This window comes from Tamandua tetradactyla, chromosome 10, assembly GCF_023851605.1.
Source record: "Tamandua tetradactyla isolate mTamTet1 chromosome 10, mTamTet1.pri, whole genome shotgun sequence".
Taxonomy (NCBI): Eukaryota; Metazoa; Chordata; class Mammalia; order Pilosa; family Myrmecophagidae; genus Tamandua; species Tamandua tetradactyla.
This window is the reverse complement of record NC_135336.1, coordinates 69675739-69702197: the sequence shown is the minus strand read 5'-3', so window position 1 is coordinate 69702197 and position 26459 is coordinate 69675739. Positions and strand designations below refer to the sequence as shown.

Genomic DNA, 26459 nt, shown 5'->3' with positions numbered 1-26459 from the left:
TTCTATCATTTTCATACTTTGACGCATAAAGACTTCTGAAAAATAAATGGACAGCCCTGAAAATCGTATTTTCTACTCATTCTGAGCAAAAGTAGCTTCCGACCTTAGACAAAGTGTTCTAAAATGGAATCCCATCTGTGGCTGGCTGTAAAAGATTCCACACACTCAGATTGAGAGATATTTCACCATTCTGAAATGAGAAATCACAATACTGTGTAATGTACATTTTTATTAAAAATGTGACCGAGGGAAAATATTCATTACATGCTTCCTTTCTTCTTTTACAGATATGTAGTTTTAGAAGGCTCTATTATAATATTGCATGTGGAATTGATGCAAAAGAAAACACACCTTGTAACAGGAAAATGTATTGGCATAATTTACTCTGTAGTCCATTTATTCTTTCTACAGGTTAATTCTTTTCAAGGTATATATATATATACATTTACGAGGACCATATTTATTTTATAAACTTGATGTTGTGATCTTGGCCTCTGTTCCTTTTACAGGTATTCATTTAGTGGGCTGCTGTGCATTAGCAAAGGGCTGTCATATCTCCTGGGCTGAGTTTAATTTTGTTGTGCATGGCACTTTCGTTAGGCGGGCTCGGCTTTGTGGTTGAATAAACTGAAATCATCTAACTGTTTCATTTCCTGGGCTGAACACTTCAGCTGTTGTGTATGTGTGTGTGTTTAATTTTCAGCCATTAACCTTTGTCATTGATACCCAACCTCATGTCCGATGTCCTTATGCCTGCTCTGTAAATGAAATTTCTGTTCGTGTTGCAGCCAATCAGTGAGTAATAGCTGGCAGACAGTGGCAAACCATGTAAAGACCACCCTCTATACTGTAAGAGGACTGCGGCCCAACACAATCTACTTATTCATGGTCAGAACCATCAGCCCCCAAGGTCTCAGTGACCCCAGCCCTGTGTCAGACCCCGTCCGCACACAAGGTAATTTCAATAGCTGTCGACGTGACTGGTTCTGGAAGGAGGAATTAAACAGAGCTCTCAGAGCAAGGGGATTGCCTGAGAAAAGGTAAACATTTCTGGGTTGACCTGGACAGTTATTAATTAGATGTGTTCCAGTGAAGGAGAAGGAAGCTTACTGCTCTCCCTTCTAAGGGGTTTCCTCTTAAGCTTTCAGGGTCTGTTTAGTGAAAAATAAACCAAATAATTAGATATGTTTACATAGTACGAGTGAATTCAGTAAGTTAGAAGTTCACTGTCTTTTAAAGCAAAGACACCTGTTTCCATTTCTTGGAAATGAATTATACAGTAGCAAAAGATGATCTTTAATGGCTGAGTTATCCAGATGGTGATAGTAAAATGAATTCCTGTTGTTCCAGAGTTTCTTATAATGCAATGGTTCCCAAAATGTGGTCCCTGGGAGAGAAGCAGCTGCACCTCCTGGGACCGTGTTAGAGAGGCAGAGTCTTAGAAGCCCCGAGGTCTGCTCACGTGTCCTCCAAGTGATGCTAAGGCTCGAGTCTGACAAATGCTGTTACAGTATATTTTAGTAAATCCTATGTTTAAGGGAGGTCATTTGTTTCAGAAAGCAGCAAATCACATTTTTCTACAGAGAACATGTCATTTCTTTGGCTAAGAAAAAAAAAAAAAAAACCCAAAACATTAACTACGTGTTCGAAATAGAAGATTCCCTCAATTCTTGTTTAGAGTTGTGAAGGCTCAGGAGTCTGAAGGCTAATGTATGATGTTATACTTTCTCTTTCTACTAGTAGGTGAAGGGAATTAATAAAGTAGAAATGGTGACTTTTTTGTTTCAACCTACTTCCCACAGGTTCTTGAGAAAGGGTTAATGATTCCTTATTTGTAAAAGGTTTTGAACAAGATATAATTCAAAGTAGTATTTTTATGCTGTGAAAGGCACCATGCAGCCATAAAATATTATTATAATTACAATGTAGTTCAGCGACAGTAGCTAGCATGCTATTATAACAGAGAAGGGCGCCTTAAAGGAACAAGTGAAATAAAGTCACCACGTGACTTTGTAGCGCTGCTGACATGATGACAGTCAAGGGAGGAGGGAATGCCACTTTGCTATTGTTCTCTAAGCAGTAATGTGATTAATTTTCCATGATGATAAAAGGCCTGTAGGTAAAGAACCTGTCTAGGGAGAAAGAAAAAGCACAACAAGGAATTTGAAGACCTGAAGCTGTTTAATTTACCTTACCTGGATCAAATTGCTTTTAGTGGTTCTGAATTTAATGAGTAAATTAAATTGAACTTGAAATGGAAGAGGAGGACAGTTTCACGTCAAGAAATTAGAGTGCATAGGTCATTTATACTTGTGTAGATAGAAATAGTTTTCGTGTGCAGTTGCAGTGGAAGGGGAGATAACAGAATGGGGAAGATTTCTGGTGTGATTGAATCTGGCAGACCTTTGTGATCATTCAATAACTATGCCAGTCACTAAATCTTGACTCGTAAAATAACTTCTGTGGGAAAAGGTCGAAAAAGATTAATGAAAAGTTGTTTGTGATCTGATTTGTTCTAGTTGAGAGACTGTATGGAGCAAAAGAGTTATGTTCTCTTAACAGGTATTTAATAGAAAAACTCATGTTTTGTGTCTAAATGTCAGGATCATTTTTTGACACACCATTGTCAGCAGCTTTGCATTCTGAAAAGCAATCCCTTCTTTTCAAAGAACACTTTTCTGCATGAGCTCTTGTTTTCCAAAGGTATTAAGTAAATACAGAATCAGAGTTGCTATTATTCACATAAATGGTTATTTGTTTTGATTTTTTTTGCTCAGTCAAGTAAAACTTAGCTCACCTGTTTATTATAAGGATAGCCAAAACTGAAATGAGAAAGTCAACCAAATTATGACTCCCAATTATTTATGTCCTGTTTAAATTAGTCCACCCAATTTAAGATAGGGCTGAAAAGTGCACTTACAAATACTTTTACAAGAGTATTGCACTGTGGCCTGAGAAAGTAGGAGAAAGGAAGATTATAAAAATGAATCATTTTTAATTGCCTCTCCTTCCTGAAATAAAGTAGTTGGAGAAGAAAATTTGACTTCAGTTAAATATACCCTTTAAAGAAGCAGATTTAGGTATGTGTGAAATTCAGTTTTGATATCAATTTGATGAACTTGGATTTCTATGATTTATTAGTTGTTCGTAATGAATACAATGAATGTAAACCATTGTATAGGTCAATAGAGTAGTATTTACACAAACAGTGACTAAGGAGGCATTAGAAAATATGATGGAGTGTACATGATTTTGCCATTCCTTCTCCTATACATCTCCCCTGCCCCCTATTCATAAGAGTAGCTGTAATACCTCTTGTCAGATATTGGAGTACTGCTCAAAATGTATTAGAGCATTTTATTAATAATTTCAGTTTTTCAGTAACAATTACTTTTGTGAATTTGAGGGGCTCCATCCCCTTCTCTCCCTCTCTGTGTTTGCCTTTAATGACATAATTTATTTCCCCTAATTTACTCTCCCTTCACAAATTGAAATTGGTCAAAGGGTTACAAAACACAAACTGCTAGTTGTGACACGGGACAAAACAAACTCCTTAACAGCCTTTTTCAGATACGTACCTGCTTACTATTAGGGAAAATCCTTCCATATGGCAAAATACCATCACTGATGTGAAACCTTGTAGCACGCAGTTTACTTATTATTGGAAAAAGAATGTTTATATTTAAAAGATCTTCCACAACAATGCATATGTATTTAAATCATGCAAGGGATTATAAACTCTCCTTTGTGATTTTTTTTTTTTTTACCATAGTGGTGTATATACATATATATATATATGAAATCTTTATATGAAAACGCTTATCACAGATCACAAAAGGGTTTCATTATTTTCCCTGTTCTTATTTCTAGTGGTGTAATATTGGCTTCTACAGGATGAGTTGGCGTGGATTCTTTTTAATTTGGAATGCTTGCCTCCCTGCAGATATCAGTCCCCCAGCACAGGGGGTGGACCACAGGCAAGTGCAGAAGGAGCTGGGAGATGTCGTTGTGCGACTTCATACCCCAGTTGTCTTGACACCCACCACAGTACAGGTCACGTGGACGGTAAGTTCCCAAACGCTATAGCAAATGGTATGCTCTTCTGTTCTGTTAACAATAAAATGCCCTGCCCCCCAAAAAAAGCGAATGAAAAAACCAAACAGAAAATTTTTTTTAATTCTCACCTTTTAAAATCAAGCTGTTATCAATGACAATAAAGAAAAATATTCAATAGGTAGAGATTGATTACGGTATAAATGGCACCTTTTGTCTTCTGAATCTTTTAATAATGTTCTTTGAGATGTAAATACGATATCATAAAGTGCACAATTCAATATTTATTAATACATTTACCAAGTGGTGAAACTATCACCATAATCTGATTTTAGAACATTTTCACCACCCCCACATTAACCCCTTTGTTGATTAGCAGCCACTCCCCATTGCTCTACCCCAGCCTTGTGAAACCACTAATCTATTCAGTGCCTCTAGATTTGCCTATTTTGAACCTTTCATGTAAATAGAATCATACAAGATGTGGTTGTTTGCGTTTGGATTCCATCACTAAGTATTATGTTTTTAAAATTCATCTATGTGGTAGCTTGTATCCATGCTCCATTCCTTTTAAATACCACATAGTGTTCCATTGTATGGCTATATCACAACTTTTTATCCATTCACCAGTTGATGCATGTTGGATTATTTCTACTTTTTGGCTACGACGAATAATGGTGCTTTGAATATTTGTGTACAAGTCTTTGTGTGGACATATGTTTTCCGTTCTCTTGGACCTATAGCTAGGAGTTAAATTCCTGGATCATAGAGTAACTATCTGTTTAACAGTTTGAAGAACTTCCAACATGTTTTCCAAAATGTTTCTACCATTTTACATTCCCACCAGCAATATTTGAAGATTCTAATGTCTCCACATCCTTGACAACACTTGTTATTGTCTGTTTTTTTATTATCGCCATTTTAGTGAGTTTGAAGTGGTATCACATTCTGGTTTTGATTTACATTTCTACCAGCAATGTGGAGCATCTTTTCATGCGCTTATTGGCCATTTGTATACCTTCTTTAAACAAATGGTTATTCAAATCTTTGCCAATTTTTAAAATTTATTTTTAATTTTTTATTGTTTCTTTGCCCATTTTTAATTTGATTTATTTATCTTCTTTCTTTTGACTTAAGGGTTCTTTGTGTATTTGGGATATATGTTCCTTATGACATATATTATTTGCAAATACCTTCTTCCTGTCTGTTTTTCAACTTCTTTATGGTGTCATTTGAAGCACAGAAGTTTTTAATTTTGATGAAGTTATCTTCTGAATTTAAGTCAGACATCTTTATGTTTTTTAAGGAGGCTGAATCTTAAAGAGCAGCACCAAAACATGTACATTATTTAATCATTTGACATGTGTGATTAAACAACTAAGGGGGGGTCTAGGAAATGAATTTATATTTTAGTTTATGCTAAGAATGTTCAAATACCATGCATAATTTAAAATGTCAGTCTGGCCACTTATTTCAAAGTACAAGATGTTTTGATTGTGTGACAGCCACTGTAGTGAAAATAACAAATAATATGTAAATAGCCATATTAGTCATTTTAGAGAATTCTAATATATGTGCATGTGTTTGTGTTTTGAAGGGAGACATATTATATTCTCTTTTGTGCTTAATACAGTTAGTGCCAACTTCTCATTTATGTTCCCATTGTAACTTCCAAAAATACATAAGGAAATGTATGTAGAAGAGCTCATCTTCTAAAAGCCGTCTAAAAATGTGTTAGATCATATACATTGTATTAGAAATGAACATTTGAGTCAGGAAGACTTGGAAGAACTTTTACTTTGTGTAATATTAATTATTTAGAATATATTTATAATTATGCCTTTTGTTATTATTGTTCTTTTGCTGTTATGCAAGTATAAAGAGGGGAGCAGGGTAAACAAGTTGGGTATTTCCCCCTTTTAGAGTCCAAGCTTCTTTGGAGCACCAATTATTTCACCCACACCCTCTACTCCCTTGCCAAAAGAGGTAGAGAAAGGAAATCTGGTTATTTTTAATGTAATTAAGTTGATATATTAGAAATATAAAACACAATGAAGAGAATTACTCAGATGTCACAGGTTGCATTAACAACAACGTACTGATCAGGTGGTTTCTAAGAATTAAAAACTTCACTGTAAAAAGTCCATTGAACAAATCTAGTTCAACAAGCATTTCTTGGGAACTAGTTATGTTCCAGATGTGGGAAGGCACTATATGAAGATACAAATCTGGTTGAGAGAGAGACACAGAGATTCATAATCACAGTCTACAGGGATAAGAGCCATTTCATTTATATAAATATGTACATATTAAAAAGTAAGTAACTCTATACTCAAATATCCAAGAAGGCGTCGTCATTTGTCTATATGTGTATGGAAAAATACGGTGGCATTACTGTGTTGGGACAAAAGAATCTAAAATAATATTGAAGAATATTTAGACTAATTCTATCCTTTTAGAAAAGGAAAACAACGGAGACAGATTGAAGGATGCTCCCAATATCCCAATCATTTCATAGGAAAAGCCACAATTAGAATTTTCTAACTGCAAGTCAGGTTTTTAAGGTTTTCACTTTAAAGATAACTGTGAAAAATCTGTAGGTAAATATACAGTTGAAAGGAATAGTTTGTAATGGCAAAAATTTGACCTGCAATCCTTTTGAATCCAAATGAAGCATTTTGCTACTCCTTAAGGCAGATTACATTATTCGTCAAATTTTTGCCTCTAAGTACAAAATTGAGTGGTACCTTAATAAGACTGTTCATAATGTTTTCAGAATAATATTTTACCTTACATTTTTAATTACATTTTTACATAATTTCTCATAAATGTATTCTATGTTCTGCGCATGTTGGTTTCTATTTTTCTGAAAGCAAAAGAAGGATACATAATTACATTTTTGTTTTTCTACTAGCACAGTAGAGACACTATCTACATCTACCACTCTTCTTCCATCTTACAGTGGCTTTGACCGGATACAAACTAACAAAGTCAATTATTTTGTATAATAATAAAAAATAATTTTTTGTTAATAGTGGATTTTTCCTCATTCTCAATAGAGAAAGTGTTCTCTGCCTTGTTGAGAGTTTTGGAGATACTTCCTTTAAGCTACCTCTCTCAAATAGGGGATTATTGGGGGGAAGAATCAAGTTAATTACATGTAAAGTCACTGAGTTTCAGGAAGTAAATGAAATTAGATCAAAATTACATGCAGGAGACTGGGAGTTCTTTCAGGTGAGGAACATTTTCAGAGTCATCTCTATATCCCAAGAAGATAATCCATACGTGTTTGCATGTTTGTCTCCCTCCTGAGCTGTGACTTCTATGAATCTGAACTCCATGTGTTTCTTTTTTGTTTTTTTTCCAGAATATTCATTTCAGCAACTGTCTATTGAATGATCAAATCGTTGTTTTCACACATTTTGATATTTATTTAGTATTGAAACTAGTAGGGGTTCATTTATAATATTGGGTATTGTTCCCTCCTGTGTGTTTATATTTGCACATAAGATAATGAATATTCAAGACAGGTAAATTTATTGGAATGAAGACTTAGGGTGGAGTAGGAAGCTAAAGAAATTGTAGCCAAATATTTTATTTTTATGTAACATTTTCCAGCTTTCTAAATTTACATGTTATTTAAGTTATCACATTATTAGGATTTGAGTTATATGCATGCATGGGGGGGTGGGGAGGGGGGAAGAACTATTTTTATTTCCCAGACTTTGTGGCTAGAATAGATGGTTTACAGCTGATTGGCAGGATTCACTTACCAAACGCTTGTACTCTAAAGATTAGCCACCCCCTCCCCAAAGCTAAACTTGTAATAACAATTGTTAGAAGTAAAAACTACTTTATAAAAATGACTGCTTTCGTAATGAGGTGAGGCAAAATGATAAGAAAATGGCAATTCCACAAGGAAAATTGCAATTAATCCCACACTGAAAAATGGTTATTTTAGTGGGTTTGTTGTGGTGGTGGCTGTTCTTGGCTCAGGGATAACAAAGAATCACAGACCCTTTCTCTCTTGAACTGGAGTGGAACAGAGTGATTTGGGGAACTACAATTTCAGAGCACTACTCACTTAGTAGGTAGGATAGGCCCACGGAAGAGGATTCATTTTGAATTTTCAGTTTAGATGGAGGTGTTCAATTACCACCCAGCCTCCAACAGAAAGGTTTGATATTAAGCATCTCACTTCAATGTGGTAATGACACTGCTGATTTGAGGGCCACGTGTAGACCAGGTTTTCAGTATGTCCCCTCAACAAAGAGGCTTTAGCACTGATCATCTCTAAAGCTTGCAAAATGCTTTCATTCATGCTAGGCATTTAATTTTCTGTGCCCTTAGAAAATGGACACTATTTAACCAAATTAAGTAAACTGAGACCTAGAAAGTTTAAGAGGCTGAGCTGTAACTCAGATTGGGGTCTTAGGACCAGAAGTCTTATACTCTTTACCATTTTTGCTCTTTTCTTTACAATGGCTCATTTTTATTCATGTTTGGGAAAATACCCAATTTTTAAAGCCCTGTAATCCCAGGGATCTGTGACCTGACTCTAATTATAATCAACTCTGAAAGAAAATACTCCTTCTTATAATCGCAATTTTAATAAAATTAGCAACAGGCATATGTTTTAATTTGAAAATCACTACCTGTCAAAATGAGCTCAAAATTTTTGTGGTGTAGAACTCATATCCAGTAAAAATCCCACCTATTTTTTTTAAAGTCTACGCTCAGCATTTTCATTTTTGCTTCCACCTGTAAAACACATTTCCTCCCAAACAAAACGTACTGCAACTATACAAAATCAGGTTAAACTATTGAGTTATTAAGGAGACCGCTATCACACACTGGCTGAAGGCAGTGTACAGTGATGTGTGCAAGGAAATGTTGCATAGTAAACATTAGCTTCATAAAGTCTCTAAAACACTTAATTAATGAAAACCAAACATGGATAAAACCAATTTACCCTGATTTACACACTCCCTTCATCTGGAAACAGCTGCTTAATGTTCTTCTAAAAAACACAGCTTGCTTCTTTCAGTATTAACAAGCTATTATTGTGAGTTATGTCTTTCTTTTAGTATATAAATTCACTTAAAGCGAATGTAGAGAAGTTTATAAAATGCAAGCTGAACGTGGTTTTAACCTATGCTGCAAGGTTTTTTTTTTTTTGAGCATTGGCGGTTTTGAATAAAGGCATCTCTCTTGGCCTCATAAATGTAACTTTTTTGTTTTTTAGTTGCCCTTTTTCATAATGTCAGAGCCACTCCTTCTTTGCAAAGAATTTGTAGCGAACAAACACAAAGTGGTAACATAAAGGAGGATTCAGTGAGCTTCAGCATTGAATGTGGGCTTACTTTTTCTTGATTTAATCCTACACAAGTGTAACACTAATTCCAGAAAATCTTTGAGGTCAAGTTGGTGAAGGAAATCTTACTTTTTGAGGCTTGGCTAGGAAACCGGAATTAGCTCTCTATAGGACACGCCCGCGCACACACACACATACACACTGACTTCATGGAGTTTTCTAGGTTAGACATTTTAAACAATAGAAAGCTGTCTTTTTGTTTAACTGCATTTTGGTTGAGCATCTATATTTTTTAACATAAGGCTAATATAAATTAATATCCATTGAGTTTCACTTAAAAATAAAGCAGTGCTACAACTAGAGAAAATATGTTAGAATTTGATACGTGAAAAATTGGCTTTTGTTTACAATGTGCTGACAAGTGTATAAAGAGATTTTTAAAAACTGAAGTAAAATAATCATCTCCATCATCACCTTCTCTAATTCCTCTTTCTCCTCAGGCTTCTTGAAATGAGGTTAGCCCGTCTCTTCTCCACTAATCTATACACTTTATCTGACAGTAAAATATGTCAAGTTAAAGCCTTCTTAGAATGTGGCTATTAAACCATGTTATGGAATATTACTTGGAGAGGTGCTGTGATGATTTATGGCTAAATCACACAATTCTAGAAACATGGCAAGGTGTTAAAAAATGTTTGGCCTTGTGTATGATGCTCCTTTTATCTAGGGTATGGAGAGCTGAGTAAAAAACATATGGATAAAAATAAATAAATAATGAGGGGACAAAGGGTACAATAAGTTGGGTAGATGGAAATAACTAGTGGTCAATGAGAGGGAGGGGTAAGAGGTACCATATGTATGAGGCTTTTTATAAATCTTTTTAATTCTTTTTTTGGAGTGGTGCAAATGTTCGAAAAAATGATCATGGTGATGAATACACAGTAATATAATGATATTTTGAGCCATTAATTGTGCACCATATGCAGACTGCATGAGTGTGAAGATTTCTCAACTAAAAAAAATGTTTGAAAAGCTAAAAGCTCTTTTCCGCCAAAGATGAAACCACAGAATCCCAACAAAGACAGCTTAATCAATGTATAAAGAGAGGAACATGTTGCATTTTTACCCCGCATTTATATATACATTTGATTTTCACAACAGTCTTATTCAAGTGGACAAAACTTTTTAAAGACTTGTTGAATATCAGTTTTTCTGATTCAAAATCTCAGACCTTTGTTAAAAACAGTTGCTTACCCTGTGTACCTTAATAAACAAAAGCATAAAGAACATTGTCATGTGACAACATGTCTCATGCTAATACATGAGAAACTTTTAGTCTCACCCTCAACTTTTTCCAGCCTCAGGGATTTTAAACTATCCCACCTCTTCTCTTTCCCTGGGTAAATCCTGGTCTTCTTGAGATCTCAGCTCTTGTTAGTTCTTCAGGGAAACTTTGTCTTCTTGACTCAGTTCCCTCTCCTTTAAAGGTTTTCTTAGGTTCCTACACACACATGTGTTTCTGTTTATTTGTTATGACTGTAACGTGACCGTTGTTGGGGTATGACTGGATTAGCACTTGCCTTTTTCTTTGAGTCTGAACACAAGGAGGGAAAGGACTGATGACTCCACTTTCATTCCACATTTTATCCCAGAGCTTAACAAAACTACCAGCACCTATTAATGGAACTCAAAAAATATATTTTGAGGGAGTAAAGGCATTAGTGAATAGAAAAAAAGAGAATGGAAGTTCCTGACAAAGGGTATATTGCATATAAAACCACAAAAAGAGGAATTTTGAGTGCAGGAAAAGGGGAAGCAGGGAAAAAAAAAATGACACTTCGACCTTTGTGCTATTCTAAGGAATCTGGATTGATTATCTCGGTATCTTGGATTCTGTGAGATATTTTAAAGAACGGAGAGAGATTTTCCATCCTTGGTTTTGGAAACAGTAACTCTGGGGCAACATGACCTTGGAATTGGAAAGGTTAAATGGATCGTTTTGAATTTGACAGTGAGGTGTTCCACATGCATATGTGATGTAATCACATCACAATTAAACAGAATCTTATTTCAGAAAGTTAGACATTTTCTATGTCTTAAGTAAGCATCAGATGGCAATGGTAGATGATCCATTGTTATGTGTGAAATGCTTCTATTCAGTTTGAAATGCTTGATATTTTAGTTTTGTATTTAGTTCGAAATGTTTGAAATGTTTTTCAGGTCGATCGCCAGCCCCAGTTTATTCAAGGCTACCGCGTGATTTACCGCCAGACTTCAGGCCTGCAGGCCACGTCAGCGTGGCAGAGTTTAGATGCCAAAGTCCCCACCGAGCGAAGTGCCGTTTTAGTCAACCTGAAAAAGGGAGTCACTTATGAAATTAAAGTTCGACCCTATTTTAATGAGTTCCAAGGAATGGATAGTGAATCTAAAACAGTCCGCACTACAGAAGAAGGTCAGTATTGAGATTCCTGACATAAACCAAATTTATGCAACGGGACGGCCAATTTCTGTTGCAGTTCCAGTTTAGAAAATGGTAATCAAAAATGAATTTAAAAAGAGTCATTTCCTCCTTTTATTCTGAGAAATCCATAGAAGTTTGTCAACTCACGAAATAAAGATACTCAGGCTACTCTATTTTCCTTAAGTAAACATTTGCCCCAAATCTTGTCCTTGTTCAGTACATTGGGAGTTTAATAGCAATGTTTTCCTCTTTTTTAAAATACGAATTTAGTTTATTTGGCTCTATTTAAGGACAGGCTACTAGAGACCCAAGAACACAGGCTGTTCACTGTGACCTCTTTCTTTGTGTGTAGGAAAGGATTATATTTTCTCTTACTTGCTTCCATCCCCTTTGGCTCTGCCAGTCTAACCATTATTTCTAATCTGGAGGACCACTTGCATATTTGCAATAGCTCTCTTCTTAGAGAAGCTTTCAAACCCATTAGAACCTCTTTGGCTACAGATACTTTAAAGTCAGTCTATGATGGACATGAGATTAATATACGTTTTATCCAGTTGATTTATTGGTGTCTCCTCACTAACAATAAATGGCACCATCATGGTCATCAAAAGTCACATACCAAATATCATAAACCTCTTTTATGCTTTTGTACTAATTTTATGTGTCTCACTCCTGTGAAAAGCCTGTTAACTAAGCACATTTTATATAGAACGATATAAGAGCAATCTTATGAAAATAAGTATAGATTGTTCATGTTAACAGATGGATGTTCATATTTGACCAAAGAGCATTTAAATTATACATTCCTTTTAATAAACAACACAACAAAAATATTATCCTTGCATATGGTTTGCTATGTGATAGACTGGCATCAACAGAAGTGCATATTTTTAAAGGCATCATTAGTCTGTTTTTAGGATATATATATATATATATATATATATATATATATATATACACAAAGAATAGGGAAAAATTACCAAAAATTAATAATAGTATCTTTATCCATCGTTTGTTTTACTTTATGTTTCAAAGGTGCAGCACTAATGAGTGGGGTGGGTAACTTTTATACAGAACCCTATATTAGAAGCAAACTTCCAAAAATCAGTTTTACTGCAGCTAGATTTTTCCTCTGGATCAGACATTTGTCCCCACTCCATGTACATTCATCTCTGATATCTGTAGCCTTGTGAAGGTAACAAATGGGACACAGTTGGGCTATGCCTGAGAACAATGAACAGCGATTTGGGTCCTTTCACATCTGTAGAAAGAAGCTGAGTGCTGGAATAATTGACCTCTCAGGAAACAGGCATAGTGTTCACTCCACACCACTGCAAGGTGAAAGAGAAGCCAGTTTTCAAATGTTAGTTCTCTATGTGGTCTACTTGATAACTAACCTAGCTGGTAGAAAAATGGTTGACTTTATGTCATCATGCCATTTTGCGAGAAATGTTATCACATAAGGAATAAAAAGAGCACTATTGTGTTATGTCTACATGTGCCTCATATCTCAATGAATATATGGCCGTATCTCAGTGAAATACATCATTATGACAAATTTACTAAACATAGGAAAGATTTATTGATAGGCTTTTAAAATATCTTTTAGGATCCTGTTTTACATATTTGAAAAGGACTATATTATGCAGAGATATGGAAGTATTTATCATTTAATATAAACATCCTTTAATACCACAAAATTCTTTTTTAACTGTAAAGGAGGATTTTATGTAGTCTTCTGATTTTGCTTTTCCTACATATAATATAAATCTGCAGATTCCCTGAGAAGAGAAGAGTTTTTCTGCAAAATTTGTATTTCTCAGCTCTCAAATACCCTGGTTGGGATTTGTTGCAATCTAAAATCTAAAATTGTTTCTCACTCATCTTTTCTTAGTATGATTATAATTAGTAAAAGGAGAAACTATAAAGAAAGAAAATAGTTGTAGAAAATTAAGTCTGCCTATTTCACATTTGACCCAACATGAACTGTTTTTATTTGTATAATCAGAGTTCTTCACCCATCCTTTAAAAAAATATTTTAAGTCTTAAATTAGGGATCAATTTGTAACAACCATTTTTTCCAGCATGAAAACAAAAAGTATTTTTTTTGTGTGTTGGTGAAAATTATAGCTGTTTTTCTGTTTTTATTTATTAAACCAAAACCACACTAAAACAGAATCTTGTCACTAATGCCACCACTCAGAGATAAAATTGGTTAAAAAATTTTGAAACTCATTCTTTCAGAATATTTTTGCTAGTATTTTTTTTTTTTTTCAGAAAGACAGCCTATCGGAGTCAGAAGAACCCAAGTTCTACAATCAGACAGACCTGGGTTCAAATTCTGACTTGCTGTATAACTTAGATAAGTTCCTTCACCTATAAAACTGAAGTAACAGTCATTTCCTATCTCCTGAGGTTATTGTGAAAATTAAATATAGCACTTAACTCAGTGCTAGGCGTATAGAAAGTGCTAGAATGTTAGCTATCACATATTTTATTGAGTACATATTACTATAGCAATGGGTTTTGCTTTAGTTGTGTTTTTTTTTTTTTTTTTTTAACTGTCACGTTGAACACTATATGCAAATTCGAGCTCCCGGAAGCCAGAACGCCATGCATCTTAATATTCAGATTCTGTAAGTAGTATTAATGTACACTGAGGTTTACTATTTGTGTTCATTCCGAGTACTTCCTCCACAGCCCCAAGTGCTCCCCCACAGTCTGTCACTGTGCTGACGGTTGGAAGCCACAATAGCACAAGCATCAGTGTTTCCTGGGATCCCCCTCCTCCAGATCACCAGAATGGAATTATCCAAGAATACAAGGTAGGGCCGGGGCAAAGAAGGAAGGGTCATAGATAAGGGAACTCGGAGAAGTCTCAGTGTCACATGGAAAACTGTCATAGAGATGACTCCTTACTGAGTTTAAATATAAAATGATTATTTACTTTACAATTATAAATTCATTGTATGACAGGTAATAAAGCAGATGCATAGGGGATTAGAACCTAACTCCAAGGTCACAGATAATACAAACTCAGTTGAACGATTAATCCCAACAGAAGAATGGTTTTCTGGTATATGATTCCTGAACCTTGGGGATTTGGAGAGATGGGGTACAGGAAGAAGCCCACATTCCAGGGACTGCCGATATCTTTGTTATTCGAGTTCTGTGCAAGAGGTTTTAGGAAAGTCATGTGTAAACTCTGTACTCAGGGAAAAAAAAGCAGTTTAGAAAGGTGGGTGGGATTGGATAGGATCGGGTGGGGTGGGGTGGGGTGGGGGAAGGAGAGTGGACAGCACCGGCTCGCACTCTAAGTTTGCTTCATGCATTTACTTAGGATCTGTAAGGACTTCCACTTGAACAAAGGAAACCATTAGAAAAGCAAAGTTTAAAAACTTGACTTAAAAATAGAGTTGTCTTAATTTCTAACTGGTGAATTTGCTGCTACTTTGGTGCAGCATGTATCTGCTGTGTCATCACCATCATTTAATGTTGATTTGGACCCAGAAGTAGTCTGACTTTGTGAAATAAGATACTGTTTAATTGTGATGTGATTAAACCACATAATGCACGTGGAACACCTCATTGAAGATTGTAAAAATTCAGAACTATAAATTTTTGCAATCAATACATATTTATAGAATTCCAGCAGTAACATCTTAGATTGATTTAACAGAATTGAGAATTAGGCACCCCACCTCACTCAAGAAATTCATAACTGGTAAGTGTAGTAAAGCGGAATTATTTTGTTTAGAACATTGTGGATTGGATTTTATTTCTAAGAAAAATGATAAATTTTAAACTAGAATTTCCCTGAAGATCAGCTTGCTGAAGCAACTGAACAGAATATGCATAAACATTTATTTAAAGTATTTATTCCCATCACACTCTGTAGAAATGTGCTTAAGAAATATAAGAAAAATATTTTTACTGTAGCATAATTATATAGGTCCTAAAGTTTTACAAGCATTAGGTCATACTATTTTAAGAGAATTATTTATTATGGGTTACTGTGCATGTATGTGTTAATGATGCTATAAATTTATTTTTTTGTACCATCCAGGACTAAATATCCTAAACTCTTATTTGGATAAATATTGATGTATGTTTTACAATATGGTGGGTTTATTTCAAAAGCTTTAAAGTTTCTCACTTATTAGATACCTATCATATTTTGGTAGTAAAGAATATATTTGGGTGAGAGCTAAATATTCCTTCATTAGGAACACAGTTCTCAGAATGTGAATAAAGAAAAAATACAATTCACAGGAATATTTTATAGAAAAAGTTTCAGTAACCTGTTTTTGAAACAAACTATGTTTTTCTACACAAGTACCTATGTGTACATTTTGAAATAATATATAATATGAATACAAATGTGTATAGTAGAATTATTTCATGATATATTTTACAGTAAGAGATTTCCATATCCCTGAAAATAATATACCTTAAAGTATGATTCCTGTATGACCTAAAACCCTGGCTACCCAACCTCAATGTTTAAAGACTTTCCACTACTTTAACCTCCTACCAGTCTCTCTGTATTTATATATGTTTTGATCAATATTAAGACTTATTACTGCCAATGTAAATATTGGCTTTAATTTCATCTCAGTCAATACCTATAACTTAGGTCAATTAATCTTGTTAACTACTTCTGTCTAAGTTAATATTTTCTTAAATGAAATATAAATTACTTTGATGTGCATCTATATACCTTGGATATTATAATTCATAGTCACCTTATTTTTACAAAGATTGTGTGCATAATAAATCTTGATAAATAAACTAAGCAGAGTAAATTTTGTATTTCTATCCATACCAAAATGCCATTTGCACTGGGGACCTCTTTCAGGAAGCATTAAGAGAATCACTGTGCCTTTAAAAATTATCATTATGAGCATTCGGTGCTGGCAGTAAGATTTAAATGGACAGGAGTAGTTTTAACTTCCTTTATTGTCATTCCTTTAACACACACACATACATGTAGTATACATATATAAATAAGCTGCTGAAATTGGATTTTAGAAAATATCATTTACAGACAATTCTATAAACCTAAAAATAGATGTATCCCTATATTTAAATGTATTCAATGAACTATGAAAGCCTGGTTACCATTAAGAATAACTTTGTATTATTTTATAATTCACCTTCAATTTCTATAGATCTGGTGTCTGGGAAATGAAACGCGATTCCATATCAACAAAACTGTGGATGCAGCCATTCGGTCTGTAATAATTGGTGGATTATTCCCAGGTATTCAATACCGGGTAGAGGTTGCAGCTAGTACCAGTGCAGGGGTTGGAGTAAAAAGTGAGCCACAGCCAATAATAATTGGTGAGTACCAATCTATACGGTCTGAGCTTTAGAATCAGTCACCTGACAGGTAATATATGTCTTTGAATGTACATCCTACCACTAGATATGCACTTATGAGTGAGGGGTACACGTCATGCAGCAGCTGTGTTGACAAAAATGCTTGGTACAATTGCTTGTGTTCTTAAAAGTCCCTAGAATTTCTTAAAATTAAGTCACTAAGAGTTTAAGTCCTGAAAATAGAGATGAAAATTATTTGGTTCAATAGTTTTCAATACAATTTTGAGCCATTTAAATAAAATAGAAATGGGACAGTAAGCAAACATTGTACATTACTTTTCAAAACTATTTTGCTTCCTCTTAGCCAGAAGCAGTCAACAATTAGAAATTTCAGAGTAAAATTTTGCAATCCAAATGTACTATTTCAGAGAAGAAATCCCTATTAAACCTATTCTCATCATTATCTAGCATTGTTCCCTATTACCGTGGATTATCTTTGCTTGTTCTTGGAGTTTATCTAAATGGAATCAATTAGTATGTAATATTTTGTCTCAGGTTTCTTTCCCTAAAACTTCTGTTTTTGAGATCCACCAATGCATGTATGATGCAATTGTTCTACATTTCTTGTGCTGAGCTTTAATTAATTGTGTGAACATACCATATTTTCAATTCAAGCTGCTATTGTAAGAATGAACATTCTTGTGTAAGGCTCTTTGAGGATGTTTTTATTTCTCTTGGAGAAAGACCTATGAGTAAAATTCCCACGTAATGAGGTCAATATAGTTCATGCAAGGAACTACTAAATAATTTTCCAAATTGTTGTATAATGTCATACTCCCACCAGTAAAGCATGCAACTATCAGAATTATTACAACCTCACCAACATTTGTTGTGGTTCTAACTTGCACTTCCCTTGATGACTACTGATGTTGAGCAACTTTACATGTGCTGTTGACCATTTACATATTTTCTTTTCTGAATTTTCCTTGTGTTTTGCCTTTTAAAACGATTGTTTGTCACTTGGTATTGAATAGAAGGAGTTATTTTTACATTCTGTATACAAGTTCTTTTTCATATATGCATGGTAAATATTTTTTCCCAGTCTATGGTTTCTCTATTCATTGTTGCATTACTGTCTTTTGATGAATGGAAGTTATAAATTAAATGAAATACAATTTATCACATTTTTCTTTTATGTTTGGCATATTTTAGTAACTCATTTCTTACCTCTAGATAGTGACAATATTTTCTTATGTTATCTCCTAGAAGCTTTGTAATTTTTTGCTTTTATGCTTGGGTCTAGAATTCATCTCCAATATTTGCATACAATTTGAGCACTGATGCTCAGTTATTATTTCCACATGATTATCTAGTTGGGCAGGCACCATTTCTTGAAAAGATTTTTCTTTCCTCAATTAACCATATATGTGTGGATTTATTCCTGGATTCCCTAAGTTGTTCCATTTGTCTGTCTATCCATATGCCAAACCACACTGTCTTGATTACTGTAACTTATGGCAAGCCTGGAAATCAGACTATTCCATCATTTTCTTCTATAAAATTGTTTTGGCTATTTGAGTCCCTCTGCTTTTCCATATTCTTTTCAAATCAGCTTGTCCATTTTTACAAAAAAAAAAGTTGGATTTTAAATCTATATATCAAAATTTGGGAGGGGTAGTAATTTAATAGTGAATTTTCCACAGCACGGACATGATATACTTTTCCATTATTTATCATCTTTAGTTGGCTTAACTAACTCTAAGAAGGATTTTTCAGTTTTTAGTATTAGATCTTACGTATTTTTTGTTAAAAGGTTTCTGAGTGTTTTATGTTTCTTGACTAAATTATAAATTTAAAAAATTTCCTCTACCAAAAATCTTATATCATAATAAATTTAATTCTCTATATTTCACTTTATAACCATACTAAATTCTCTTGCTAGTTTTAATAGTTATAACCATGCTAAATCTCTTGCTAGTTTTAATAGTTACTTATTTTTCTTACTAAGCATATTCAGATAATCAGGGTTTTTTTTCAATGTTTGTGTTAACATAATGAATTTTATTTAGTGGTTTTGAAAGGCAAATCAACCTTCCTTATCTGGGATAAATTCCTCTTTATAATCCTTTTTCAGATATTTCTCTATTTTACTTGTTTACATTTAGTAAAGGCTTTTGCATCTATGTTCATGAAAGATATTGGCCTGTCGTTGACTTTTGTTCTAATGTCTTTGTCAGGTGTTGGAATTAAGGTTGTTTTGGCTTTACAAAGTTAGTTGGGAAATATTCCTTCGTCCTCTCTATTCTGTAAGAGGTTTTGGGGGGAATGGTATGATTTCTTCCTTAAATATTTTGTAGAATCCAGTGATTCTCACTGTGCCTAGAGTTTCTTTGTGGATTTTTGTTGTTACTGTTTTTGTCATGATTTTAGGCCTATTCAGAATTTTTACTTTGTATTGTGTTGGTTGTGTTTTTGCCACCAATGAATTTTCTCTTCTAAGTTGCTAAGTTACAGGCAAATGGTTGCTTATAATGCCCCTTTGTCTGTTTCCTAATTGATTTCTGCTATTTTCTCTCCTACTTACTTGTGTTTTGCTTCTTAAGACAGAAACTTAGATGATTTCAGACTTTTTTCTTTTCTTATATGAGCTTTTAAAATTATAAATATGCATTGCTTCAGTGAATCTTACAAATTTTGATGTGTTCTCTTTTCATTTATCATAGAGTTTAAAATATTTTCTACTTTTAACTAGAGATTTCTGTTTTGTTGAAGAATATATTTAGAAGAACATTATTTAATTTCCAAAATTTGGGGATTTTCCTGGTACAGTTTTTGTTTCTAAATTCTAATTTAATTTCATTGTAGTCAGAAAATGTACTTGGTATGACTTTAGTCTTTTAAACATGGAAAACATATTTTATGTCTAGAATTTGGTTTAACTTAGTAAATGTTCCTTCTGCACTTAAACAAAGTATGTGTTTTTTCTGGTTTGAGGTAGAATGTTCTATAAATGTCAAGTAGATCAAACTTGTTAATTTTTTCATGTACTTACTGATATTCTGTGTTCTATCAATAGTAAGAAAACAAATTTGGGAATCTTCTCTTGTAATTACGGATTTGTGTATTTGTCCCTTTAGTTTCCTACGTTTTTGTTTCATGTATTTTACTACTTGTAAGTGCATGCAATTTTAGGATTCTTACATGTTCTTAATTAATTTACTCTTTTATCCTTATGAAATATCTTATTTCCTAATAATATCCCTTGTCCTGCAATTACTTTGTCTGATATTAGTATAGCCACTGAAACTTTTTTTTACATAGCTTGTCTTTATCCATCCTTTTATTTTTAACTCTGAATCTCTATGTGAAAAATCCACTCCTTTTATTTAAATGACACTACCAGGCCTTGATTTTTTAATCCGCTATTTCAATCTTTGTCTTTTTATTATAGTGTACATAATATTGTATTGAATATAAATATTGATGAGTTTAGGTTTAGAATTGCCATTTTGCTATTTGTTTCTTTGTTTTAAACTTTTTTATTATTAAATATAACATATATACAAAAAAAAGAAACAAAAAGTAATGATTTTGTAAGTACACTTCAACAGGTAGTTACAGAACAAATTTCAGAGTTTGTTATGGGTTACCATTACACCATTTCAGATTTTTCATTCTAACTGCTCCAAAACACTGGAGACTAGAAGAAATATATATATTTTTCTTTTTTGTGAAAAATAATATATATACAAAAAACAACAAATTCCAAGCACATAGCAACAATTAGTTCACAGCAAAAATTGAAATGGGTCAAAATTCCAAAATTTTAGATTCTTACTTCTAGCTGCTCCAAGAACTGAGAGACCAAAAGACGTATGAACATGATTCGGCAATCATACTCATTGGTTAAACCTTACCTTCTCTGTACAACTCCACCATCACCTTTGATCTTTCTCCCATTCTTTAGGGGTATTTGAGCTATGCCCATTCTAACTCTTTCATGTTGGAAGGGGCTGTCAATCATATGGGATGGGGATGTTCTGGAAAGGCTAGCCCTCTGCATTTCAGGATTTATCTGGCCCAGGGATCAATCTGGAGATTTTAGGTTTCTGGAAAGTTACTCTAGTGCATGGAACCTTTGTAGAATCTTATAAAACACCCTAAGTGTTCTTTAGGATAGACAGGAATGGTTTTGTTGGGGTTTGGAATAATAATTATGACAAGTAGCAATGTCTAACTGAAGCTTGCATAAAAATGACCTCCAGAGTGGCCTCTCGACTATTTAAACTCTCTCAGTCAGATGCCTTATTTGTTACACTTCTTTTCCCTCTTTTCAACAGGATGGCATTGTTGATCCCACAGTGCTAGGGCCAGACTCATCCCTGGGGGTCATCTCCATGCCACCAGGGAGACTTTCACCCCTGGGTGCATGTCCCATGTAGAGGAAAACACAATTATTTCACTTGCAGAGTTGGACTTAGAGAGAGAGAAGAAACATCTGAGCAACAAAACAGTTCCTCCAAAAGTAACTCTTAGATATACCTATTGGTAGGCAAAGTCTCTGTGCTACATACATAAACTTCAGAAGACATCTTGCTATTTGTTTTCGATAGGTGTTATCTGTCTTTGTGCCTATTTCCCTAATACACTGCTTTCTTTTGATCAATTTAATTTTCATTATTTTATTGCATGTCCATTATTATGTTACTAACTGTAATTTTTTGTAATTGTTTTTCTAGGATTTGAATGTAAAAGTTTAGAGCAATACAGTTCTATTTTCTCTGTTCTCATCTTTTTTGTTCTTGTTTTTATAATAAGCTTTTACTTCTATACATGGCATATGCAACAAAATAAAAAGTACAGTGTTATTGTTTTTTACTTTAAACAGCAATTATCTTTCAAATAAGTCAAACATGAGAAAATAGTATTTTATATTATTCACCTTTATCTGGTATTCTGCTCCATAAATTTTATTCCTTTGGTCTCCCTAAGCTCCTCTCTCTTCAGCTCAGCAAGACTCTTTAGTCATAATCTAGTTCCCCTTTACTGCATCACCTTTAGAAATTTTCTCCAGGCAGAAAGCTGCAATTATACTAAGATTCTCTTTGTTTGTTTTCCTTTTCTTAGGTATCAAAGTTCCTGCTATGTTGTTTCACATACTTTGATTTCTCTTGTTTATGGTGGAGTGCAAGACCCTTACTCATTACTCCTTCATGGACAGAAGTCCAAGTATCTACTAAATTATTATTTTCATATATTGATCTTTTCTCTTCTAGAATTTCCATTTGATTTCTTTTATAATTTTTTTTTTTGGTTTCTTTTATAATTTTAACTTACCTCTGTCATATCCTCTATGTTTAAACCTTAGGACTATTTTTCCTTTAATTATGAACATATTATAATAGTTGCTTTAACATCTTTTTTTTCTTAATTGCAACACCTATTTCATTTCGTGACCTATTTCTATTGATTACTTTTTTTCTTGACCTTAGGTCATATTTCCTTGTTTTCAGGTTGTTTCATTGTTGTTATTATTTGTTTGTTTGTTTACTTTGTATGTCCAGTAGCTTTTAGTGTTTAATGGATATTTCAGATGGCATATTGTAGACTTTTTGTGCACTCCTTCTGAAGAGTGTTGTTCTTTGTACTAATAACATTGCATTATTTACTGACCAACTTAACCTCGAACTTGCAGTGGCTTTGATTTTCATTTCATTAACGTGGTACTGTTAATACTTTATCCTCAAATTTAGGACAAAACTTCAGTCCTGGGACTTGATATTTACTTCTAAGTCCCCTGGGGTTTCATGGAGAAGCTTAATATTTTTATCTGGTCCCCCTAATTTGATGATATTCAAACATCAAATACAGGTTTTCTTAGGTAGGCATCAGCTGAAATCTCTGTTCAGGCTTTTAGCCTTTTAGCTTTTGCTTTCCATCAGTCTCCTTGAAATCATCTTCTAGCCTACACATTTAGGGACCACCCTAAGGTTTAATGGGAAACTATAGACAGGAGTTTCACCCATCAGTGGCTCTATCTTTCAAATGGTTTTTCTCCAAATACTCATCCACTCTGGGTAGACCTAAACTTCATCCTTTGACACTGCTTACCTGAGGTTTACAGTTTGCATTCTCTTTCGCGCCCTAGCACTTCATGGATTGAGAAGATCTCTTGGGAGAAAAAAGCCAGATAAATGCACATGTCCCCTAACGAGGTTCTGTTCTTTCTAGAGTCAAATTCCTTTTAGTTCTCCCTGATTTTATTTGCTTTTTCAGTGCCATTGATATTTTAAAATATATATTGTGCCCACACTTTGTATATTTATAACATAGTATTCCAGAGTTCGATACAAGATAAAGCACTTTTTGTTTATTTTCTGGAATAAATATATAGCACATATAGCACTCACTGCATGTTTCTGGAAACATTTTTTTTTTATTACAAAGTATTTACTGCATATGAATCAATTTAACATTGAAGCATATATTTTTAGATTCTCCAATTTTCTTTTTTTTTCTTTTTTTTTTTTAAATACATGGGCAGGCACCAGGAATCAAACCTGGGTCCTCTGGCATTCCAGGCAAGCGTTCTTGCCTGCTGAGCCACCGTGGCCTGCCCGAATTTTCTTTCTTTTACTTATAAAAACATTGAGAAGTTAAGTATTAACTTTTCTTTAAATTGCCTTCTCTTTCTTAATTAGTCATTCACAGACTGTATTAGTTTCTTAACCTCAGGGAAACCTATAATCTTGCCCTTCTGAGATTTTCTAAAATAAATTGAAAGAAAGAAATACGGATATACCCAAAAAAACTGAAGTGAATAAATTTTGTCATTTATATTATTTATAAAATAATCCATTAATTTTTCTCTTAAAAATATAATTAACATTTTTAAAAGCGATGATTTCTCTGAGAGTCTTCAGATAAGTAAATAAAGTTTTGTTTTTGACTGACTCTCTAGAATATATACAAATGTATTAACTAAATATAATTATTCTAATTTAGGGCCAGCTAAGATCATGAAATGTCGATATTTTCCTTTCCCATTTTCTTTTGCTATCATCTTTAGTAATAACTGTATTTCTCAGGCTAATGATTTTTTTCTAGTTACTGTATATTTGCTTCACATTACTTTGGGGATTTATGAAATTTGGAGGCAAGATTAATATTGGAAGCATACCATATAACTAAACTCATATCATGACAATCATAGTTAAGGAATGAACAATTATGTAATAAGTGAAAATATAGAGAATGTTAATTTAGATTACTTTAAATAAAATAGAAAGTTTTGCTTTACTGTTCTATCATTTTTAAAAGACTAAGAGTCTTCAGATTGGTAATAGCACCTTTTAAATTATTTACTGCATAATGCAACTAAAGTTTTTCATATTTGTAAGAAATAAAATATATTTTAATAAATGATAGCCGTATCCTTTACAGGTTTTTTGGTATATTCTGTATCCAAGATGTAGTCATAGAAAATAGAATTGTAGCACTTAAACATACACATACATGCAATCACAGTTCAATTTAGAAAAGGCTATTTGTTCTTGAGAGATTTATTTCTTTTTAATATCTCCTGTTGTACTGAAGAAGCCTTTTAATTGTATCTTTAATTATCCCTGCCTATCTACTTTAACATCTTGTCTGATAACCTTATCTACACAACTGTTATTCCTTAGTCGAAAAGTGATTTAGTGATGGCTGATCTCCTTTTCTGTTTCAATGTATGCCTTCCCTATTCTTTCTCCAGTCCTGGAATCAACACTTGAAGTGACGCAAACTCAACCTCATTTCCCCCTTGCTTTAATTAAATCATATATTGAGCTGTGATGTATTTTGTGGCTGATATTTTAGGTTTGGCCTATGCCAGGCAATGTAGCGTTTTATCTCTTCCTTCTTAGTTTAGTTTTTATTTCAGAAAATTCCATTAAGGTGACTGCTCATTAAAATATTGTATAAATGTAACATACGGCCTTACAAAGGTTCATAAGCCCTATTGTTCTTTTGTCTGAAGTTCCCACTCATAAGATGACTTTCCCTCAAAGTATTTATATTTTATATTGTTCTTGCATCAAACACATATAAATGTGACCAAATCCATTCACATCCATAAGCATCAGAGAATGTGTCATATAACACATTTACATAAACTTAAAATTTGTAATATTCTCATTTAATAATATGGCTATTATTTCTCTAATTACTCTCTAAGCCTTTTCATGCTTACATTACAGAGTGGGTATAATAATATATTAAACAGCTGCAAAGTTTCACAGTAATAGGTACAATTGAATCTGATGTGTCTAATTAAGTTTTAGTCCAACAAATTAGTTTTATTCTTCATTACTCTCCAATGGGAGGAAGACATTATATTTCATTATATTTTTTGCCTGCAAGAACAATGGAGCATTACAGGTCACACATATCCCTTGTCTATTTTCTAATTAGTCCAACTGACTGCATTGTTTCAGAAATACCATAGCATAAGAAATAGTAATACATCTTGGGTAACATAAATATTGCACCATGTTAAACATGGTTTATATGTTTATATGACGTTTTATAGAATTTTTACACAAATGAAAAGTCAAATCAATTTATTTTCTCTTTGCTTTATAAGGCATTTGCTTTCTTTTTAATTACTAGTAGAAGTTTGTAATTTTACCAAATATGTGTATGTCTCATATTGAATATGTGAGTTTATCTTAACTACATTATTGATCATATTTACATGTTCAGTAATTAAGGAAGACAGATTGTGGAAATGAAGCAAATTGACTACATAAGTGTAAGATGGTTTTAATATCTGAAATTTAAAGGCTTTAAGGAATTTTAAGTATGTATGAGGAAATACTAGCAGTTATACTAAATAAGCCTGCAATCTGACTGGCTTAACAAAATAAAGTTTCCTTCTTATTCATATCCCTTTCTAATATGGGTCTGCAGATAGGGCATGGGGTCTGTGCTCCATGTATTCATTCAGGGACCCTGGGTCCTTTCCGCCATTGGCTCTACTATCCCTTAGGGACTCAGAGTCTTTCACAAGAATATGCAATCCATGTTTTTAAACAGGTTTTGAGGGGGTGCAAGGGTGGTTCAGTGGTAGAATTCTCGCCTGCCATGCAGGAGACCCAGGTTTGATTCCTGCCTCATGCACTTCATCCCCCACCCCACCCTCAAATCAATTCAACAAATGCTACTACTAGTAGTCCATAGTCACATGGAAAAAGAATGAAATATGACCCCCACCAATCAGCATACAAAAAAAAGCAGGTTTTGAACTCATGAAAATCAATCCCAATA

At 33.6% G+C, this 26459-nt stretch overlaps 1 protein-coding gene across 9 annotated transcripts in view; it reads left to right on the top strand.

The window, feature by feature from the left end:
- The window catches only part of ROBO2 (roundabout guidance receptor 2), a 648114-nt gene that overhangs the window by 546387 nt on the left and 75268 nt on the right, over positions 1-26459 (top strand). For all 9 annotated transcript variants that reach the window (XM_077118710.1, XM_077118711.1, XM_077118709.1 and 6 more), the window contains 5 exons: positions 789-955; positions 3944-4065; positions 11588-11819; positions 14529-14653; positions 17000-17171. In XM_077118710.1, coding sequence (XP_076974825.1) covers positions 789-955; positions 3944-4065; positions 11588-11819; positions 14529-14653; positions 17000-17171 — 818 coding nt within the window. The remainder of the gene's footprint in view (positions 1-788; positions 956-3943; positions 4066-11587; positions 11820-14528; positions 14654-16999; positions 17172-26459) is intronic.